At 43.7% G+C, this 20,239-nt stretch overlaps 2 protein-coding genes and 1 non-coding gene across 4 annotated transcripts in view; 2 read left to right on the top strand and 1 right to left on the bottom strand.

The window, feature by feature from the left end:
• INPP5E (Inositol-3-phosphate synthase) overlaps positions 1–20,239 on the bottom strand; it is a 57,762-nt gene that overhangs the window by 29,185 nt on the left and 8,338 nt on the right. For both annotated transcript variants that reach the window (XM_065426536.1, XM_065426537.1), the window contains exons 4-6: positions 4,393–4,490; positions 4,102–4,226; positions 3,799–3,918 (exon numbers count right to left, since the gene is read on the bottom strand). In XM_065426536.1, the coding sequence (XP_065282608.1) occupies positions 3,799–3,918; positions 4,102–4,226; positions 4,393–4,490 (343 nt within the window). The remainder of the gene's footprint in view (positions 1–3,798; positions 3,919–4,101; positions 4,227–4,392; positions 4,491–20,239) is intronic.
• Positions 6,744–20,239, top strand: part of LOC135897829 (nose resistant to fluoxetine protein 6-like) — a 198,258-nt gene continuing 184,762 nt past the window's right edge. Inside the window, exon 1 of the mRNA XM_065426538.2 lies at positions 6,744–6,826. The gene's annotated coding sequence lies outside the window, so the exon portion shown is untranslated. The remainder of the gene's footprint in view (positions 6,827–20,239) is intronic.
• Positions 10,527–10,599, top strand: TRNAL-CAA (transfer RNA leucine (anticodon CAA)). Its single transcript has one exon. It is a non-coding gene; the product is annotated as a tRNA-Leu (tRNA).

The following is a 20,239-nucleotide window of genomic DNA, read 5'->3' as shown; positions in this document are numbered from 1 at the left end:
TTCTCTGGTTAGATACTGTGTCACCAGATGTCGCTACCAGCATTGTTCCTGTAGGGTGCCTCGGTGTCCTCCTCGTTGCCGCTCCATACAGGGTGGGAACATTTTTTGACAGGGCTCTCGCTGCCACAATCGGTTTTCATAGCGCTGTCCGCCACTGCCACACCCAGCTCGCAGGTCGGGACGTGTTGGCAGTTAGCAGGAGTTTATCGTGGGTGTCAATGCACTGAGCGTTGTCACGCAACAAGGGCGGCTGCTGTTTGCCACTGTGCTCAAACCACTCCAGGAATGGTTCGTGATTGTTCTATTTTCTGAGAGACCCATAAAAAATAATTTTATGGGTTGCAAGGATAAGGCACAACAAACGGCAGCTTACAAAAACCTCTCCAAATGCAGTGTGAGCATTATGGCACCTCCTAGGAATATTTATTTTTCTTAATACTGAAGCGGTGATTGAAACAGATTTTCCCTTATAGTTCACATTGCAGAGAACGTTTTCTTAGGGCAAACAGTGCAGTAGTGAAGTGAAGTGAAGTTTATTTTCCTGTTCGTACAAAGGAGGAAGCCGGGGCTAAAGGCTGGAATGCCTGACGAAGGCCTCGGCTCCCCTGTACAGTCCGACATCAGAATATACAAACACATAACTGAAGATATAACAATATAAATGCAAAATCACCTGCACTTGCAAGTGTCACATGATGCAGTTATTTAAGCATACGGTGTTAAAGGGCGCAAAAACGGTGTTATACAAAACCAAAACCAGAATCGATAAGATATTTCTTTGTTTCCTTTTTAAACATTTTCAATGAAACATCAAAATTAACATTTGTCGACATTTTATTAATAGCTGCAGTCACTTGATAATTTAATTTTTGTTTGCCGTAGTTAGTACGCATCCGGGGGACCCGGTGGATTTGTTTTCTAATATAGTATGCGTCATTAGACAAAGTATTGTTTTGAGTGTGTGATTTGTTGGCTTTAATATGCTGCAGCAAACGAAAAAAGTAGACTTGGTTCGCTTTAAGCAAATAATAACTGCAAAACAACAGTGACACAGAAAAATCTTTTGGTCTGCCATAGCAACAATGAATGTACCGCAAAGCTCTCTTTTGAGGTACTAGTAGTTTCTGATAGTCGTCGTAGTTGTTCCCCATACATCAGTTAATAATAGGCTAACTTAGAATATACAAGCGCATAATGCATAAGAAGTAATTTACCAGTTAGGCAAATTAGCAGCAGTGAGTTCAAAGCATTAAGAAATAATTCTCTTTTGACTGCCTCTGTCATGTTTTAGAAATAGCCATTGGAACCCCACCCATAATCAGCATATGCAAACTCGCCCGTGGAAAGCGCATGTGGAAAACTCGCATGCCTCCCTTTAGCTCACGCAGACTCTGTGCTGTGCACTCTCTAAAACTCTCTATTTTTGGTGTGGTGTTGTGCACACTCGTGAACGTTTTTCAGCTTTACTATGCTACAAGCGTCAGGCCACGGCAAAGGGACCTAATGGGCACGCAAGTCTTGCGCAAGAGTGAGTTTACAGTGAACTTCAAAAGTGGAAATTTATCTACGCCACCACAATTCACACACTTTTGCTTCATTTCTGTTAGCTTTCTTAATGTTGATTTTGTTTGTGCGTACATTTGTTTCACTTCCGTTCAACTTATCAAGTTGAGCCACACAGTAATATTTACATTTGCTTTGTTTAAATTTATTAAAAGCTCATTCTCCTAGTTTATGTGTTTTGGTCCGAACAGCTATGCCAAAGATGTGTGACAAATGACAGTAAACAATAAAAACATGTACTTAGATCAAAACAGTGTGAAAATAATCACATATTCATTCGTCATTTATTGACTGGTTCTCTTACTATCAGCATGTTCGGAAGGAATTTCATTATTATTGCTGCATAACAATTTGTTTCCCAGAAATGCAGCTTAACCACGCAAATCTGCCTGAAAAACAGCAATTCCTAATAGTATGGTCAGTCTGCATTCATTCGTCCAATGCTCTAAACGAATGCTTGAGTAAAAGCATTATTTTCCACCTGCAGAACCAAACAGCAGTTACCAGGCAACCTAGTTTCCGTTTGACAGTACATGAACTATCACACCAACAAGCGGTCGTAACACGTTTCGAAATGATTTCAGACTACAGCATTACATAACTGCGTGAGGCTGCTTATTTAATAGTGTTCTTAGACTGTAAACCATCAAAAGTATTATCTGCTTAACTATCAGCATGCAGTAATGCCTTTCTACAGTATCTTTGTCTACATAAAGCCCCCATGCTGCCTACAAACCACTAATACATATGCGTGCCAGCAACGCATCCCTCGAAGAGGGCATGGGAACCCCAAAGCAGACGATGCAGTTGTTTCCACCCTGTTCGGAGCGGCAGGCGAGAAGGACATTGAGGCACCCAATGTTCCTGCCATACACCTCTCCAGGAACTCAGCAAACCACAAATATCAAGAAGTTTGCAGACATGCTAAAACATGGATAAAACACCTATTGCCAGATCATATTGCATAGTGGACTTCTGCACGACAATTACGATGGTGTAGCGATGCACAGGTTTCCCACCAAACTAGCGCCAAACTATCAGACAAAACAGGAACACAGATGGCATGGTAGATGGTGCGCTAGTGTGAATCACAGACCTGTGCGCTCAAGTGATCCATTGCTATTTACGAGCAGGCGTCTTACATCATGGGGCACAAAGTGCTCTTCGAAATCAAAGAAGCGACTTATTGTGAGATACAAGCATATCACTAAACAACCATCACGCACTAGAGCAAACAAGTTTCTTTAGCATGATTACTGGATCAATAGCTACAGATTAGCCAGAAAAAAATGAGCCAAAAGAATTTTGTGTCAGTACTCCTTTAATACAAGTCATTACTAGCTTGTCCTTGCATTCATGCAGCTAGTGATCATGTAGTGTCGCAAATTTCTGACAAAGAGACATGACAGTCAAACTATTGCATTAAGCAACCTTGTGATGTGGCTGAAAGCTCAGCACATTTAATCCTCCTAAAGAGGTCATGCCATCTCCTACACCATCAAGGCAGTGTTTTCCTTTCGCTTCACCTAAATTTCCTTTGCATTACACACTAAAGAAAAGTGGCACATATTGCAAACAAGGGAGGGGTGCGCTCCACTTTTAATGCAACCATGTTTGGCTCTTTAGCCTTTAAGGGCTTGAGGGAACATTAAATTTTTAGGTGCAGTTTTCTCCTGCCCTCCCACGTGCCCCTGTCCTAACAATTATCTGCAATGTTTACTCACCGTCATTAAGCACCATAAAGGCCCATTCATCTAAGTCACAAGTCAGCCGTCATGCCATGTTAAATTTTATGTCATAAGGTGCTGCACTTTGAAGATAGCCCCTCAAATGGCTTTAAAAAGCAGATTAAAATATGTTCTAACCTTTGCTTGCCATCAATATTTGGTTGAAAGTGTCCACATGTACTAAATGCATCATAAGAAGCCAACAAACACTGATACCAAGGACAACATAGGGGAAATTACTTGTGCTTAATAAATGAAATAAAGAAATGATGAATTAATGGAAATTAAAGTGGATGAAAAAACAACTTGCTGCAGGTGGGGAACGATCCCACAGCCTTCGCATGACTAATGACTAATAAAAATCGGGCCCCTCGGCTAACCCCCTTTTCTTCTTGTTTATCACATGTACTGAAGAAATATGTGATACAAACACTTCAAATTTTATGCCATTACACCTTTAAATTTCTTGGATGCTAATTACCAACTAAACTTATAAAAGAAAAGTTACCTGCAAGATGGGAGTTGATAAACAACATTGACGACCCAAAAAACTGGAAAGCGATGGCGACAGCTCCCTTTGTCTTAACAGAAGAAACAGTACGTGTAGCATACGTTGCTTCTTCAGCAGCTTAAAAAAAAAAAACAGAGGATTTTACACCACAAAAATGCAAGAAATTGGCAGTTTTTAACATATCAAACCACTTTAGAGAGCGAGTCAAACATGACCAGTGCCCATTTATTTATGCACTAGTGCACAATACAATAAATGCAAGACAGTGGAGAAAAGATACTGCATGCACCCGGAGATTACCTGAGCAAAACCATATCAGATCTCGACGCAAAAAAATGGAGAGGTACAAGACACCCAGAGACACAGAGGAGAAAAGAACATGCGAAGGACCCAGCGTGAATTGAAGTCTAGTTTCCCACTCCTTTCTAAGAGGGAGAGAAGAGAGAGAAAAAAAGCCACACCAGACACCTTGAGGCCACAGAGAGCAACAGCATCACTCCATGCATAAAGGTGCACAGAGACAAGATAACTAAATAATTGAACAGTAGTAAGGAAGTAGACAAATGTAGTGTAAAATCACTAAAATCCTACCTGTCACTCATGGCTTCTTGTGCACCAATAGCATAAATGTCTGGTACATACTCTATTGTTTTAGGGAGCAGCAAGTCATCTAGGCTGGCAGGGGATGCCTAAAAGTACAAACAATGTTGTGAATACCAAACCGAATCAGGCAATTCTGAAAGATACAAACAAGGCATTTCAAAAATTGACTTCTAAATGCAAAAAAGAATATTACCGACTAATAATGCATTTCATGCCACAGTCCCACGTGACACTTCATTAGCATCCATTAACGCTCACAAATATCTTGGCCTTCACATAACTAATAATCTTTCATGGAATATGCATACTAATTATATTACTGCTAATGCTAATCGCATGTTAGGATATCTTTGTCGTAACTTATCTACCATTCCTACTTCGGTAAAATTGACGCTCTACCAAACCCTAGTTCGCTCAAAACTTGAATACGCATCTGCCATTTGGGATAACAATCATGCATCACTAACCGGAAACCTTGAAGCCATTCAAAATCGAGCAGCTCGCTTTATTTTATCTAACTATTCCCGCCATTCTAGTGTTACATGTATGAAAAAAACCCTGAATCTGCCAGATCTTTCATTATGCCACAAATGTGCTCGTCTTTGCCTATTTCACAAGGTTTATCATTCTAACCACGTGCTCAAGAATCAACTTATCACCCCACCTTTCTAAACTTCATCCCATTCTGACCACAGATAAGTTGCCGTCCCATCCTCCCGAACGAACAAGTATCACAATTCTTTTTTACCCCGCACAAGTGTCGGCTGGAACCACCTTCCTGCTTCCATCATTCAGATCACAGATATAACTTCATTCAAAACAGCAGTCTACCACACTAGCGCTTAACGTTGTCTGCATACCATTGTCTGCATACCATTGTCTGCATATTGCATTACTTTGTTATGTACCACTCCTTCCTGTAGTGCCTTAGGGCCTTGAAAGTATGTATAATAAATAAATAAATAAATATGTACATGCACAAACATTATGCCACATATAGGACATGATACTTGACTACATACAAATGAAACAACTCCACCAAGTTCTTGCTTAACGAGATTTACAGCCAGTGCTAATAACATGCATACTGTGTTATGCCAATGCTACAGCAGCATGTACTCTTTTATGAAACCTTTTCAAGCTTTTGCTACTTTTCAAAAGTAAACAGTGTAGCATACTCATTACATCATGCCATTTATCCTTAAATGGGTGCAATATAGGGCCATCAATATTTGTTTTCATGCCAGCTATCACACAACGTACAAACATCATGGTCATGCTTAGATACAGACACATATTTTGATGGGCAAGGGAAAAGCAGCTCAGATCCGACAGCTGCTTCAAAGTCACAAGGTTTCAGATTGACCTTTTTCACCTAGTCACACACATTGTCAAGCTGGCTAAACGGCCAAAAGCAAACTTTGGCACCCATTGCAAAAGACATATAAGTATATACCCCAAGAACTCAAATGCAGACTCTCCTGCCTTTTCTCAAATTAAACTTTCTTCTCCCTCTTCAAATGTAGAGCGTGTAATACAGAGTGGCCGCAGTCAACACCTGAAACAACACACTGTTTTTCAAGAACACCTCATATCATGGCAATAAGCCAGATGACCTAATGATAGAACATTGCAATGGCTACTGTGGTGCAATAAACTAGTGAGTGATTGAAATCATAGAGTATGTGATGCTTTATCCCTCATGTGGAACCTTTGCAATGTGCAAATTTGAAATAATTGTGGAACATATATTTTTTTAATTTATTTCCAAGAAAGCAATGTATTGAGTGGAATTTGCAATATTACTTAGCAGAAGTGTAGACAGCTGGGCTAGTTAGTAGACATTCATGGTACTGAAGCGCTAGCAAAGGCACACACCAAGACCAATACATGACAAGTGCTTCGCGTTGTGGTCTCAACGAGTGTGTTCATTTGCACTTCAAGAGCATGATCATTTCATTTGCCTGAGACCTAAGCACCTGCTCAACGCTTGGTTGTAAACGATGCCAAAAGAAAAACAGTGCTAAAGTTAAAAGAAAAAAATAAGTCAGACACCACCTTATGCACATATTCCTCAATTTTGGAAGTGAGGACTGCATCTGCACTAGGCACAATGGTTTGCCAAATTACTGCCAGTCTTCACGGCAAGGTTGTTGGCATGCTCACGCAAGTAGTCGTTTATACAATGGCATCGGTGGCCTGTGCCCAATGTACAGGCCACCACACGATGTAGGAACCACATATGCAACTTCTGCCACACAGGGAATGAAGCGACTTGCATGTTTTTTCCGCAGATGGGTTCCTCTACGCAAGAGGCATTCACTCGCCTGCAGAAGAAACCCAGTTTTATGGGCACCGAGTATACCACTCTCCATCCCGCATGCACAGCATTCTTCTTCACCCTGTGGGAGACGCAGTGCAGGTAGGGGATCATGGTCACTTGCCCTGTCAACCTCTGACTGAGCTTTCTTTTTTTTGACAAACAGCATTCTCGTAAAATTACTTCTGTCAGCCCTGACAGGAATTGCTCTGGAAAACATGCCCTTTTCAATCTATCAACTTGATGAGTGAAACTTGGAGCGACTTGATAAGGACAGCAACGACCTAAGGACAGCAACGACCTCCTGACTTTTAGTGTGATAGCGTGTTTCACAAGCTTCGAGTAATGAGATAAGAAATGTAGAAGGTCCTTCTTCGAGCGCGGGGCATAGGTCCAGCAGGTGTGCTTGTTGCCGAAATGAAGCGCGAGGTTGAGAAAGCGAAGTTGATCACCTGGTGAAGGAAAGTCCAAGAAAGCTTGTGCAGAAACTGCGGCAAATCTGGTCAACCTTAGTGCCAACTTTGTCAGGGTTAGTGCGGAATAAGACCAGGAAATCATCGATGTAATGAAATGCCTACACCCACCCAGTCGAACCTAGGGAACACTGTGAGCGCCTGCTGTAGTGCACTAAAAGACTGTCGCTTAAAATCGGGGCGATGCATGACCCTATGCAAACACCCTCTTTTTGCATGCAGAACTGCATGTTCTGTCTGACGACGGCGGAGCTGAGATCCGAACAAAAGAACAAAAGGCCCAAAAACCTGGTAACACTGGTGCCGATGGCGTTCTGGAAACGTACTGCGCCGTGCTCTTCAATCTATTCTTGTACAGTATTTGTTTATTTATTTATATACATACTGCAGACCATGGTTAGGTCCAGACAAGAAGGGCACAGTTATACAAAGGCAAAATCAAAGCCACAAAAGAATAAGATAATATAGTAACAATATAACAACAGAGATATATAGCAATATAGTAATATAACAAGGAAGTATACAATATAGTAACATGGAAAGATTGTAAAGTAATACATAAAGATTGTATAATAACAATGGAAAGATTGGGAAAAAAAAGTATCAGCGAGGGCTGCCTGAGGCTGAGAATAATAAAGGTCATTGATGTCCGCCAAAAATGCGTGCACTATCAGGGGGCAAGACTCTTCCAAAAACTGCAACACCTCTGACAGTTTTCGAACAGTGAATGGGTCATTGACATTGAGCAAAGACAGGCCTTTTTTGCAGGTAAGCTCCCAAACAATGCTGTCAAATGCCAACTTCCGAAACAATCACCCGGAAAGGGAAGCCCTCTTTGTATGTTTTCACAGTGAAGAACATGGAAAGAATTCTTGTGGAAGAACCTCCTCACCACACTACCCAGGAAGACACCAGCAACCTGCCCAAAGCTAACCGTTCAAAAGATTGGTGGCACAGTCATCCCAGGAAATGTTGAACAGGTCCTGGGACTTAGACACAAGTTTTCTGTTGCCCCAAAATTAGACGAAATTGAGCTTCTCTCCCTTGTCAGAGCCAATGCCAGTAAGGCAGCGCCAGCTGAAAGCAATCGTGTCGTCCTTGAATGCGTTGAAGCACTCCCTGTTAGATTAACAGGCATTTGGCAGCCGTGTCTGTCATGTGTTGTCACCTCACTAAGCGAGGACAACTTGAAGCTACTTCAGACGGACGAAGAAGGAGGGTTCGTATGTCTTGACCTCTAGTGTTTACAGTAAAAGTGCCAAGAGTGCAACAGTGCAATTTGGCGATCCCATGTACCCAGTGCAGATGCAGCCCTCACTTTCACCAGGTGTATATCACAAGCAGCTACATGTACCACGATACCGACGCTCTGGAAATATATGAGGTGTTAGTCATGCACTCCATAGGGCCTGCATGTACTAGTTCACCATCAGTTGCATTAACCAACAAAGAGATTAACTATCTCCACAGCTGAGCAATTCACTGTCCTAGATAGGGTAGGACACATGCGTGTGTTTCACAACCCTCCCCTTTCTCTCTCCTGGAATATATATATATATATTTGGGCTCGCAAAAATAAACACTTTGTTGGTAATTAGCACCTGTCCTGTCCGTCTTTGTTGTCTCATTTTTTCATGTTGTTTCCCCATAATGAATACATATTTAAATGAGCCGCTTTGGTTTATCTCAAATTTCCACTCTCGTCTCGCCTTTGTGTCTTTGCATGAAAAGTCATTTAAGTATACTATGGCCAACCGCAAGCACAGCACAAGATGTACATGTCTCGGCAAAAACCACCTCTTTCTTGTTCTCGAGCCACATCTTGTAGTGCGCCGCTAAACTTCAAAAAGACGTTTGGTTTTTGCTAGGCTGTCAACGCTTCACGTCATGAGTTTCACAAGCCATTAAATTGAAGTTCCGTCGCTCTGTCAAACTGTTCACTGGTCCATAAATTTTGCTCAGGCTTCACACTGGTGCCTCTGATACAAGCATGTATTTCAATGCTTTCTTTTTGTGATCGCACTTCAATAGAAGTACAGCTTTTAGAGTTCTCCTTGGCATACATATGCTCAGCCACAAAACATGGCAGGGCACTTGAGAGTGTGGCCGCACACAGCGGAGTGCCAGTGCAGCGAGTGCATCTAGATGCACGACCACATAACTTTATGTCGTGTGCTGCATTACTTGAGACCACTTCTGCATTACAGAAGTGTAGTGAAGTTTGCTTATGGTAGCATGTTGCTCTCGTGGTAAGCCAGCCTTGCATTTGTGTGCTGGATGTAAAAAGACAGCGGTTTCACCACATCGTGCCCAGTACACTGTCACAGACTCCGTCAGCAACAATTTAGCAGACCACATGAAGTCATGCTTCAAGCCTGGGCAAGTTTACTTTGATGTGCAGCTAGGGACTGTTGAGCCGCTGCACTAACTGCACTGGTGCATCGTGTAGCACAGCCGCACCACTTGCTCACGAGCCCCATATTTTTCGGTAAGTGTACATTCGAAGGACACTGTCTAGGTGCCAACCTGTCACCAACTTCTTCATAGCCATTGTAATCCATAGCCAGGGGCCATTTCACCAGCAAAAACAAGGAAAACTTGACAATGTGCTCACATGGGAATTCTAATAGCACATGCCATGCCGGCGCAGTCGCGTGGTGTCGTTGTAGCACTGCAACTAGATAAGTGAATTTGGCTCATACTGATTGGTACAAAGGATTTGGCTCATTTTTTTGCTGAAAACAAGTTCTTGTTGCGTGTCTCTGCAGTTAGATTGGCTCATTTTGATATACCTGACTGTCCAAATGAAGCATATGAAGGTGCAGTTTTTAATTCAAGCAGTTTCAGTTTAATTTTGGTTTCTGGATTTGGCTCACTCTGAAAAAACACTCCTCATATGAACAAGATACTACAGTTGGACTCCAATCTAATGAAGTTGACAAGTGTTCGAAATTAGCTTGTTATATTGAAAAGCATTCCAATAACATCATGAGAAATTTACTGGAAATGAAGAAAACATTTGATTTTTGCCTGCGGAAGATCCAGTAGCAGCTTACATATACAAATATAAACGAGAAGAAAGGGGGTTAACCGAGGGTCCCGATTTTATTAGTAATATCATAAGAAGCCAACAAACATTGACACCAAGGACAGCATAGGGGAAATTACTTGTGTTTAATAAATGAAATAAAGAAACGAATAATTAATGGAAATTAAAGTGGATGAAAAAACAACTTGCCGCAGGTGGGAACCAAACCCATAGCCTTCGCATTTCGCGAAGGGTTCTACTAGGACACATAAACATCCAAGAAAGTGGATGGGAAAACAGCGCCGCGGTAGCTCAATTGGTAGAGCATCGCACGCAAAATGCGAAGGCTGTGGGTTCGGTTCCCACCTGCGGCAAGTTGTTTTTTCATCCACTTTAATTTCCATTAATTATTCTTTTCTTTATTTCATTTATTAAACACAAGTAATTTCCCCTATGTTGTCCTTGGTGTCAATGTTTGTTGGCTTCTTATGATATGTACAAATATAGTTTTTCATAGTATGTTCAGCGAGTCTTTGGCTCTATCACAGGCACCAGCGAATCCACCACTTGGCTTGACACCTGTTCCAGGTACCTTATCTCTATCTTTAACATCTGACTGCTCATCGGAGCTGGCGCCTTGTTTCGTAATCTCTTCAACTAAAACATCTGTTGCACACTTGCAAATGCCTGCTGAATTGCCTAACTTCATATGTGCTGGTGCTGGATCCAGACACTGCAGATGCTCCTAGAAACAACAACTGCTACCTATGTGCTTGCACAAATCACCTATGTAGCTTAATACCAATTTGCTAGTACTGTCTACAAAGCTGGGCTCATATTTACAGAACTTCTCTTACACAAAAGTGTTTCCTCGTTGGCCAGCATTTGGCCATCTGCCCTACAGATATGTATAGCAATTCATGTAATGAAACAACTGCTACACCACTGGCCAATCACAAATGACACTTATGTCAGAGAACATTTGTGAATTAAGGCCCTGGCATGCAGTTACATAAAAGCAAACTGCAATACTTTAATGTGTTTGTGTGTGTAATGGCATGTACGGCAGCAAACAATTAAGAGGCACTTCAAACCCATCAACACTACAGTAATCTTTTTCTACACATTTTTTTCTTGAAAGACTCTTTTACAATGAGACTGAAGAAGATTTTACTTCATGCTTTTGAAACTACAGAACAATAAAATTATGGAAGCATTGATCCTTAGGGTGATTCCACGAGAGATCAAACATGCATGTCTGCTTGATATTTTTGTTTTGTCCATTTTTTTTATGTCATGTAGGAATATTCAAACTGCACAGAACTGAAAATTTTATTCTTGGAAAGTGTTCTCAGCAAGCCCAAAAAATATTTGACGGTGGCAGTGCGAGCATCCTCTTTTCGCTTACCACAATATTTTCCGATTTCATGGCTGAATTAAATGCAAACTACAAACGTCGTGTTGAAAAACTTTTCTGCTCATTTTAATACGCTTCCCAGTAAATTAGTTCCATGTACTAAGAATGATCTCTTTGCAATGTTTATGCAAAACATTATCTTCCTACGTGAAACACAAGAGAATAAAAATATAGTTAAATGAACAAGCTTTTTCAAAAAAACTCCTTTTCAAGATATAAAACAAACTGCAGTTCCAATTTTTGCAAAAATTTTGGATGGAAGTCCGCTTATGTCGGGCAGAATGTGGGTGTGATATATTTCCTTATTTGCTTTATTCACAAGATATGGTGGGCCAACGTGGCCCATCTCGAGCATGCTTGCTTTAGTGCCGCGATGACATGTTCCGGTTTGTTAACATTTACGCTCTTTTTAAAAAAGAAAAGGTAATGGTTGCCATAAATGAAGGAGCTTTTTATTGTGGCAAGAACATAGAATGTGTTTTCTACTTTGTTTTCTGGGACGCAAGGGAGAACAAACTCGACACTACTTATGGTGTTCAAATGAATTTATTGCATGTCCTTTGCAGTTAGCATTTAAAAGGGTTCAATCACCGTCAGCTGGCTAGCGGCAATTCTCGCAGCGCATGTCCGCTTGACTGATTGCGCGCACACATCTGCTCATGCCATGGCTGAATTCCTGGCACACACGGCACAGACTATCTCTCCACTGACTTCTGCTGACAATACTTCTCGATGGCTGCAGCAAGCGCATGAAGTAGGGCCACATTCTTGATGCTGCCGCTAAGTTGGGAGACCATCTCATGTGCCAACTCAATGGAGGCAGCGCTTCCGGACCACTCAGGTTGTGCAGGGAAGCTTGGTGCTTAAGGAGTCCACCCACACCGTCACAGGTGTTCTTCCCATGTCCAGTAGCTGAAAATATCCACCTCATGGATGTATACTTGGAGTGGCACAACTTGTACAGCTGATAGTTATTTTTAAAATGGCTCGCTGCACCATCGCTGACGTATGTTATGGGACAGTAGATGGGTGCTTTTTCTTCTAACACTTTGTGCACTCTACCTAGGGCGTAGTAGGCGTGTGCTGCGTCGTGATGCGTGTCGTCGCTTATGACAGCAAAGTTGCTTGTTGCTTTCCTTGTCATGGCGGCACAGGTGAAAATGGAAATTTGTTTCTCGTGCCAATGGTACGATTGTGTTTCATTTGAGAAAAGGACAGTCCAGTTTTCTTCAAAATCAAAATGCAGAACAATGCTTCCGTGCCGCTCGCACTTTGCCTCATGAATAGCCGCGGCTTGAGTGCAGCGTATGTATTCATGAGGAATCCATTTGGTCGCCTATTTGCCGAGCTCTTTCACAAAATGAGTTGGAGACGACTTCTTCTTGATCAAGTCACCACTTTCCCAAACAGCAAATGTGACCTCATCCTCGTCGACCATTCCCAGACTGGCCAAAGTGAGACTTTCACTCCATAGGCAGCACTCGCATTCACCTAACATGCAATCTGTGGTTGGAGAGCTGCGAAAGTACAACACTTTCATGCCTCCCAATGAAATTTCCATGCCGGTTAAGTTCTCAAGCACAAAGACACAAAGGTTGGCATTAGCGCAATAAATGCAAACGCAGACCTCTTGTTGCGGTACGACCAGCACCCATTTTGCACGCAGGCTATAAACTTTGACAGGGCGGTGGCACTTTCGGAGTGAGCTGCTTTGAACATCTGGAACGTCTCGCGGATAGCGTGTCATAAACTGCTTTCAGCTAAGTCTTTCTGACTGTTCGTGATGACTGACACAACAACCTTCTTGTTTGGGCTCTGTCAAGAGCACCCAAGTTCGTCCTTGGTGAAGCAGTCAAGTGCAGCTTGTACATCCAATGGGCTGAACCGTGACCTTGTGTACGGATCAAAATCTGACCACATTCCATGCTTCTCGCACCAATTTGAGGCCTTTCTGACCATGTACATTGCGAAAGCTGAGATTGCCTCTTGGATGCGTTTGTTTCAACTTCTGCTGGCACGATGATTAAGAGACGGAGGCGCTCTCGATAGGACCTTGAAGCTTCATACACTTTCTTCAAGCTATTTAACCAGGCAAAGCATGCACGACATTCTGTCACAGATGGTTCAGGTGTACTGACACTGCCGTATGCAGCGTTAAAGTTGAGCGTATCTTTGCCACCACGATGCTTTCAACCTCGGTCCGTTTTCTCTTTCCGTAAGATCGTAGTTATGTCAGGTTTTTGGGAAAATATTGTGGACGCAAGGGCAACCTTGGTGCGAATAATAGACAGTGCCATTTGCACACAAAATGCAATCTTTTCACACTACTCTCATAAGATCAATTAAGCTATATTTACAACTAATGCAAAGGCACTCGAAAGAAAAAAAATGTCGCCATAGCTGGCAGGAACACATTAACAGGGTGCAATCAAAGCTGTAGAGTTGCTCTAAATGTTTCTCTATTATGCCCGTTAACAATGTGATAAGACATGGAGTCACAGTTATAACCACGGGTTCACTGTGAATAATTGTGTTGGCCCATACAATGGGGCAGTTGCCAAGGATGCAGCAGTGGACGAACCACAGGGCCCCTCGTCGACGCTGGCCTCAACGCGACGCTTGGTAGTCGCGACCAGTACGGTCGATAAGCGGGTCCCAGCTGCGTTCTCCGGGAGACATCAGTAGGGCCGAGCGCTGAATCAGCGCTTATGAACGGTTGGTGCACGGGTCGTACCCGCGCTCTTCAGGAAGTGTCAGTTGGGCTGGGGTGCGGGAGCAGCACTCAGCAATGATCAGCGGGCCCCAGGTTGTAAGGCAGGCCCGGATCCTCTCGTCTGACCGGCCAGTCGGCTCCATCCAGCCGGCTCAGTTCGTCCGTGGATCGTCGTCTGTGGACATCCCCAGAACAGTCCGGTCCATTGGAATAGCAGGGCTGCCTCCTGGCTCCGTCTAGCCACAGTTTTCTTTTCCCCACTCCACGAACCGGCACCGGCTCCTTCTCGCCAGTCTTCCCAGCCTTTGCAGCGCACGATCTCCTCTTCCTTCTCTTCTCCCTTTTTTTCATTTGCTGCCACCTATTTTTTCGGGCTGTGGCTTCTTCCTACTTTGGCTTATGTTGCATTCATCAAGGACGTCTCACAACACAAGCACAACGTCAAGGGCGTGTCACAAAAGCCACCCCTTTGAAAAGCTTTTTTTTTTCTGAAAGAAAGAACTGCTGGTAAAAGAATAGAAGAATAGAAAGAGAGAAAAGAGAGAAGAAAGAGAGAAGAATAGAAAAATGTTCAAAGTTCAAGAAAGCACAAGTGGTTGACAGAGTGCAGAGACGCTGCACTCAACGCAGTTAACTTCAACGTTCGAAACTCTTTCGACGTGTTCAGCAAGCGTCAAATGTTCGCGTTCTCTAGGTGAGGGTAGTGTTGCAGGTAGTAAAAGCTGTTCTCTGGCATGGGAGAATGAGTGGTGAGCCAGATTGTTTTTCGGCACCCAAGTCGCACTTGAACCTTGTTTGGGTGCGTTTGTTCCTTGAACCACAATGATCGAGGAAGCTTCATACGCAGTTGGTTGGTCATCATCATAGCACTTCAGCATATTGATGTGGAAGAGCTTTCTGGAACAACCCACTTGTAACCAGTAATCATGGCCATTCTTTTTGCCAACTACATGATATGGGCCTTTCCAATGACTAAGCAGTGTGTCATTTGTCACTGGGGACAAAGTCAATACTCTATCTCTCAACGTTGAGTAGTCGGAGCGTGGAACCTCTTTCAATGTACTCTTTCTGCCTGTTCTTAGCTCACAGGTAGTTGTAATGCACTAGCTTCAACGTTCGATCGAGACATTGCCTCAGATTCACAACGTAGGTGTATGTAGTCTTGATTGAGTCGCAAGTGTTCTTTTGTCAAAGTTCTTTTAGAACTGTAAGTGGTCCCAGCACGTGCCTTCCATATACCAACTCGAATGGCGAGAAGACCAGACTTGCTTGAGGCACCCCTCAATACATAAACAGGAGTAGTGCAAGAAAATGGTCCCAAGCCTTAGGCTGTTCATGACACAACTGGACCAGCACTTGTACGAGTGGGCCATGAATGTGTCGAATCATTCCTTTGTGCATGGGATGGCATGACGGAGAGCTCACACGTTTCACTGTTAGAAACCCATTAATTTCCGTCATCATGGTAGAAGTGAAACAGGATGCTTCATCGCATAGAATCTCTTGGGGAAAACCAATTCGAGAGAACATTTCTGCCAATCTTTCGGCTATTGAGGTTGCGTCAATAGAGGGTAAAGGAACAGCCTCCAGGTATCTTGTGGACAAATCAATCAGCATATACTTGTTTCCTTTAGATGAGACAGGAGATAGTGGGCCAATAATGTTCACAGCTACTCGTTCGAAAGGCGTGTCTATCAGCGGCATGCGTCCCAATGGTGCTTTGCCCAGTGTTCCTTTAGGAATAGTCCGTTGGCAAACATCGCATAAACGTATGTATTCATGGACTACTTCTTGCACTCCAAGCCAGTAAAAGGATGCAAGGACTTGGTCCATTGTTTTTTGGATGTCCTGGTGTCCTGACATTTTGTTTTCGTGCGCCAGAGATAGCACTTGGGTTCATAGACACTTCGGTACCACGGCTTGCTGCACTGATTTACCCAGCAAAGCTGACAAGTCCTATACAAGGCTCCTTCGTTGTAAAAGAATGTCTGAGTTGTGTTTTTGCGCCCCGACAGCGTCTTCCCAACTTTTCCTCTACGTCCATTAGAGATTTGTCCCTTCTTTGTTCAGCATAAAACGTAGGTTTTGACATTTGCGAAGAGTTGAGGCCTACTTTCCGGTCTCCCCTGGCAGTCTGTGCCCTGACAACAGACGAAGTCGCCCAATGTGGATTCATCTCGTCAACGGATGCATTCCTGGCTTGGGATGTCAAAAGGCCTGAAGGCGAAATCTTCCACTTGCCATCTGGATTCGTTGGTTGATGCACCCCAGGGTCACTTCCAATGATAACATTGTACAATAGACCTGCCAAGTACTTATCTACCGTGGTACCTGAACTATACGGTGAATGAATTTCCACTTGAGCTTCTGTGACCTCGATAGTCTAGCCATCCGCCAGTAGCATTATTGCTGTTGAGCCCGTTAAAGCAGCATTGGGTATGAGAGCACGGCGCACCATAATGGTGTTGCTGCCAGTGTCCTGTAGTACAGAAACCACTTGGACGAAAAGTTCACCACTCTAGAGTGCATGTTGTGGGTTGGTAATGGCAGGTCTGTTGCATCCCTCTGTTTGTTACAGTGTAAAGCACACGAGAATTCTTGTTTTCCAACTTTGTTTTCTGGCGACATACAACAGGCTGCAGTAGAACTTGCAGCGCTTTTCTTTCAACAGTCCTGCGAGTCATCATGTCCCGGCTGTTGACAATAGTCGGAGTAAGGCTTCTTCGAGTTCACCTTACAGTCAGATGGCTTGTGTCCCTTCTTATTGCAGAGAAAGCACTTGGTTTAGTTTCTTTCTTCAATTGATTCGTCCTCTCTCATGTAGCGGTCTTGTGTCTTCTCCTCAAATGTGAGTAAATTGTTTTGCCGCTGTGCTTCCAAGAAATGAGCATCCGGAGACAACCGACCAAACACTCTCAACACTTCACCGTCAAGACATAGGCTGAAAGCTGTAGCCCATTTCTCTTTTGGCCAAACCTGTCCAGTGGCTACTCGTTCAAACCGTTTCAGATATGCGTCCAAGTCATCGCGGGTTTTGTTGAAAAGAGGGATCATGTTGTGCGGATTTACGAAAATCAAGGATTCTGCCTGGCTGCTTACAAGCGACTGAGGCATATTTGCGTGGCTGTCTGTTTTACCCATCTCCGCTAGCCTTATGCACAGCTGCAAAATTTTTTCCTCGAGCTCTGGACGATCCTTTGCTGCCTTACGTTCCGCTACACGTTTGTCACGCGCCCTTTTCTGTTCCTCATCAATCCACTCCTTCAGTTATGGACCGACAAGACCCATGCATTCAGCTAACACGCTAAGCTCGTGGGTACTCATTTTGTATCTACTTGAAGCACACTTGTGTAGCAACCAGCTTTGTCCTGTCACTACGGACACCAATTTGTTATGTCAGGTTCTTGGGAAAATATCGTGCACTCAAGGGCAACCTTGGTGCGAATAACAGACTGGGCCGTTTGTACACAAAATGCAATTTTTTCACACTACTCTCATAAGATTGAGTAAGCTATATTTATAACACATGCGAAGGCATTCAAAAAAAAAAAAATAACACCGTTATAGCTGGCAGGATCATATAAACAGGGTGCACTCAAAGCTGTAGAGTCACTCTAATTGTTTCTCTACAACACCCATTAACAATGTGATAAGCCACAGAGTCAAAGTTATAATCACAGGTTCACTGGGAATAATTGCATAGGCCCAGACCACAAGGCAGTTGCCGAGGATGCGGCGGTGGACGAACCACAGGGCTTCTTGTCGACGCTGGCCTCAACGCGATGCTTGGTAGTCGCGACCAGCACAGTCGATGAGCGGGTCCCAGCTGCATTCTCCGGGAGACATCCGTAGGGAATGGTGCTGAATCAGCGCCTATGAATGATTGGTGCATGGGTAGTACCCGGACCCTTCAGGATGCGTCGGTCGAACTGGGGCGCGGGAGCAGCACTCAGCAACGGTCAGTTGGCCCCAGGTTCTAGGAAAGGCCCGGATCGTCTCGTCTGACCGGCCAGTCGGTTCCATCCACCCGGCTCAGTTCATCCCTGGAACAGTCCGGTCCAATGGAATAGCAGGGCTGGCTCCTGGCTGCCCCTAGGCGCGCTTTTCCTTTCCCCGCTCCACGAACTGGCACCGGCTCCTTCTTGCCAGTCTTCCCCGCATCCACAGCGCACGATCTCCCTTTCCTTCTCTTCTCCCTTTTTTTTCATTTGCCACCACCTATTTTTCCGGGCTGTGGCTTCCTCCTTCTTTGGCTTATGTTGCATTTGTCAAGGACGTCTCACAACACAATCACAATGTCAAGCGCACGTCACAATCGTCTACTGTGTTTGTGAATAGAAGATGGTGGTTTCAATGGTTAAACACCAGAAGAAAGGTGGACGTACGTGTTCAAGTTGTCAATCGTTTCTTCCTAGAATAATGCTTCGTCTGCTTCACCACGGATGTCACTAGATGAAGACAGGGTTTCCTTGAGGCATGTAAAGCAGTGCCAATAGACCTTGTCGGTGTTACGAATATCCTCAGTCTTTGGCAGTAGCTTCCGCAGGGAGGCAACATCCAAAACGTTTACGCACCAATAATTTTTTTTTTGTTTCGAATCTTTTTCTTGTGAATGCGTAAATGATCGTCACAGAATACTTGAACCGAGCTATGAACTGCATGGCATGCATCGCGTGTAGTGAACAGCTAGACTAAGTCTTCAGGTTTATACTGAACAGCACTGCACTCTTTCTGTCGCTTTTTCCGCACTGCTGTCGTCACTGAGCCTCCAGAATGTCCCATGGTTTCATGTTTTATGAAGAAAGTCGTCTAAAGCTTTTCACTGTGAAAATGTGTGGGCCACGCTCGTTATCCAAGGACAATGTCCGTCTGGCGCTATTAGTGATCTCTGCTGTTCTCGGTGTGGGAAAGGGCGTCAGCAATGTGCTGACAAAGCATAATAATTTAGGCAGCCTTTGGCTCAGTCATGCGGCACTACACTTTTTCGGACAGCTGAAACACAGAGGTGAAGGTCGAGGTAAGACAGGAACACGTTATCGGTGAGTGACGTAGAAAACATGTGATAACGGGAAGCGAAATAAATGGCTCAGGAAATAACTCAGTTAAGTTTTTAGAAAGGCACAGTGCTAGTTGCACGCGGTGGTGCCGAAGGAAGTTCCAGTATACATTGCAGGTGGGAGATGCGAAGCAGGCAGTGAAGCAGCACATCCATAATGGCGCACCTGCTGATTATGGAAGCACTCCGTTGCTTACGGATTAGCCTGCCTTGGCGCTGCTTACAGGTGACTTATTGTGTGCACCAGGCGGGTTGGCAAAGTCAGCCCCAACATGCACTTACAGTGTCTCGCATGCTGCTGACAAACGAATAATGGAGGTAAGTGCGATGCCCACAGAAGTTCTACGCTGCAAAATCAGTACGCATTAGCACCTTAGAGGCCGGCAGCTCACCACCCCGCACAACTAGACACAAATAAAACCTGACAATACATTTTCGCTGAGCACAAGCTGCCAGAGCGAAGTTCTGGAGCAGCAAAGAAATTAGAACTAGATTTGCATATAATGCAAACTGACAGACGACCAGCAAAGGTACTGTAGCAAGCATACTCAACATGGGCCACTTTGACCCATTATATTTTGTGAATAAAGCAAATGAGGAAACATTATCACACCCACGTTTTGCCAGACATAACCAGACTTTCATTGAAAATTTTTGCAAAAACTGGTATCAGAGTTTCATTTTCATTTTATTTTTTGAAAATGAGTGTTATTGAAAGGACTTATTTAACTTTTTTTTTCTCTTGTACTTCACGAAGGAAGATATTCTACATAAATTTTGCAGAGAACATTCTATATTTGATACTTTTTTCAAGTATCTGTGTGAAAT

The sequence above is a fragment of the Dermacentor albipictus genome, chromosome 1 (assembly GCF_038994185.2).
Source record: "Dermacentor albipictus isolate Rhodes 1998 colony chromosome 1, USDA_Dalb.pri_finalv2, whole genome shotgun sequence".
Classification (NCBI taxonomy): Eukaryota; Metazoa; Arthropoda; class Arachnida; order Ixodida; family Ixodidae; genus Dermacentor; species Dermacentor albipictus.
This window is presented reverse-complemented; position numbering and strand designations above follow the sequence as displayed.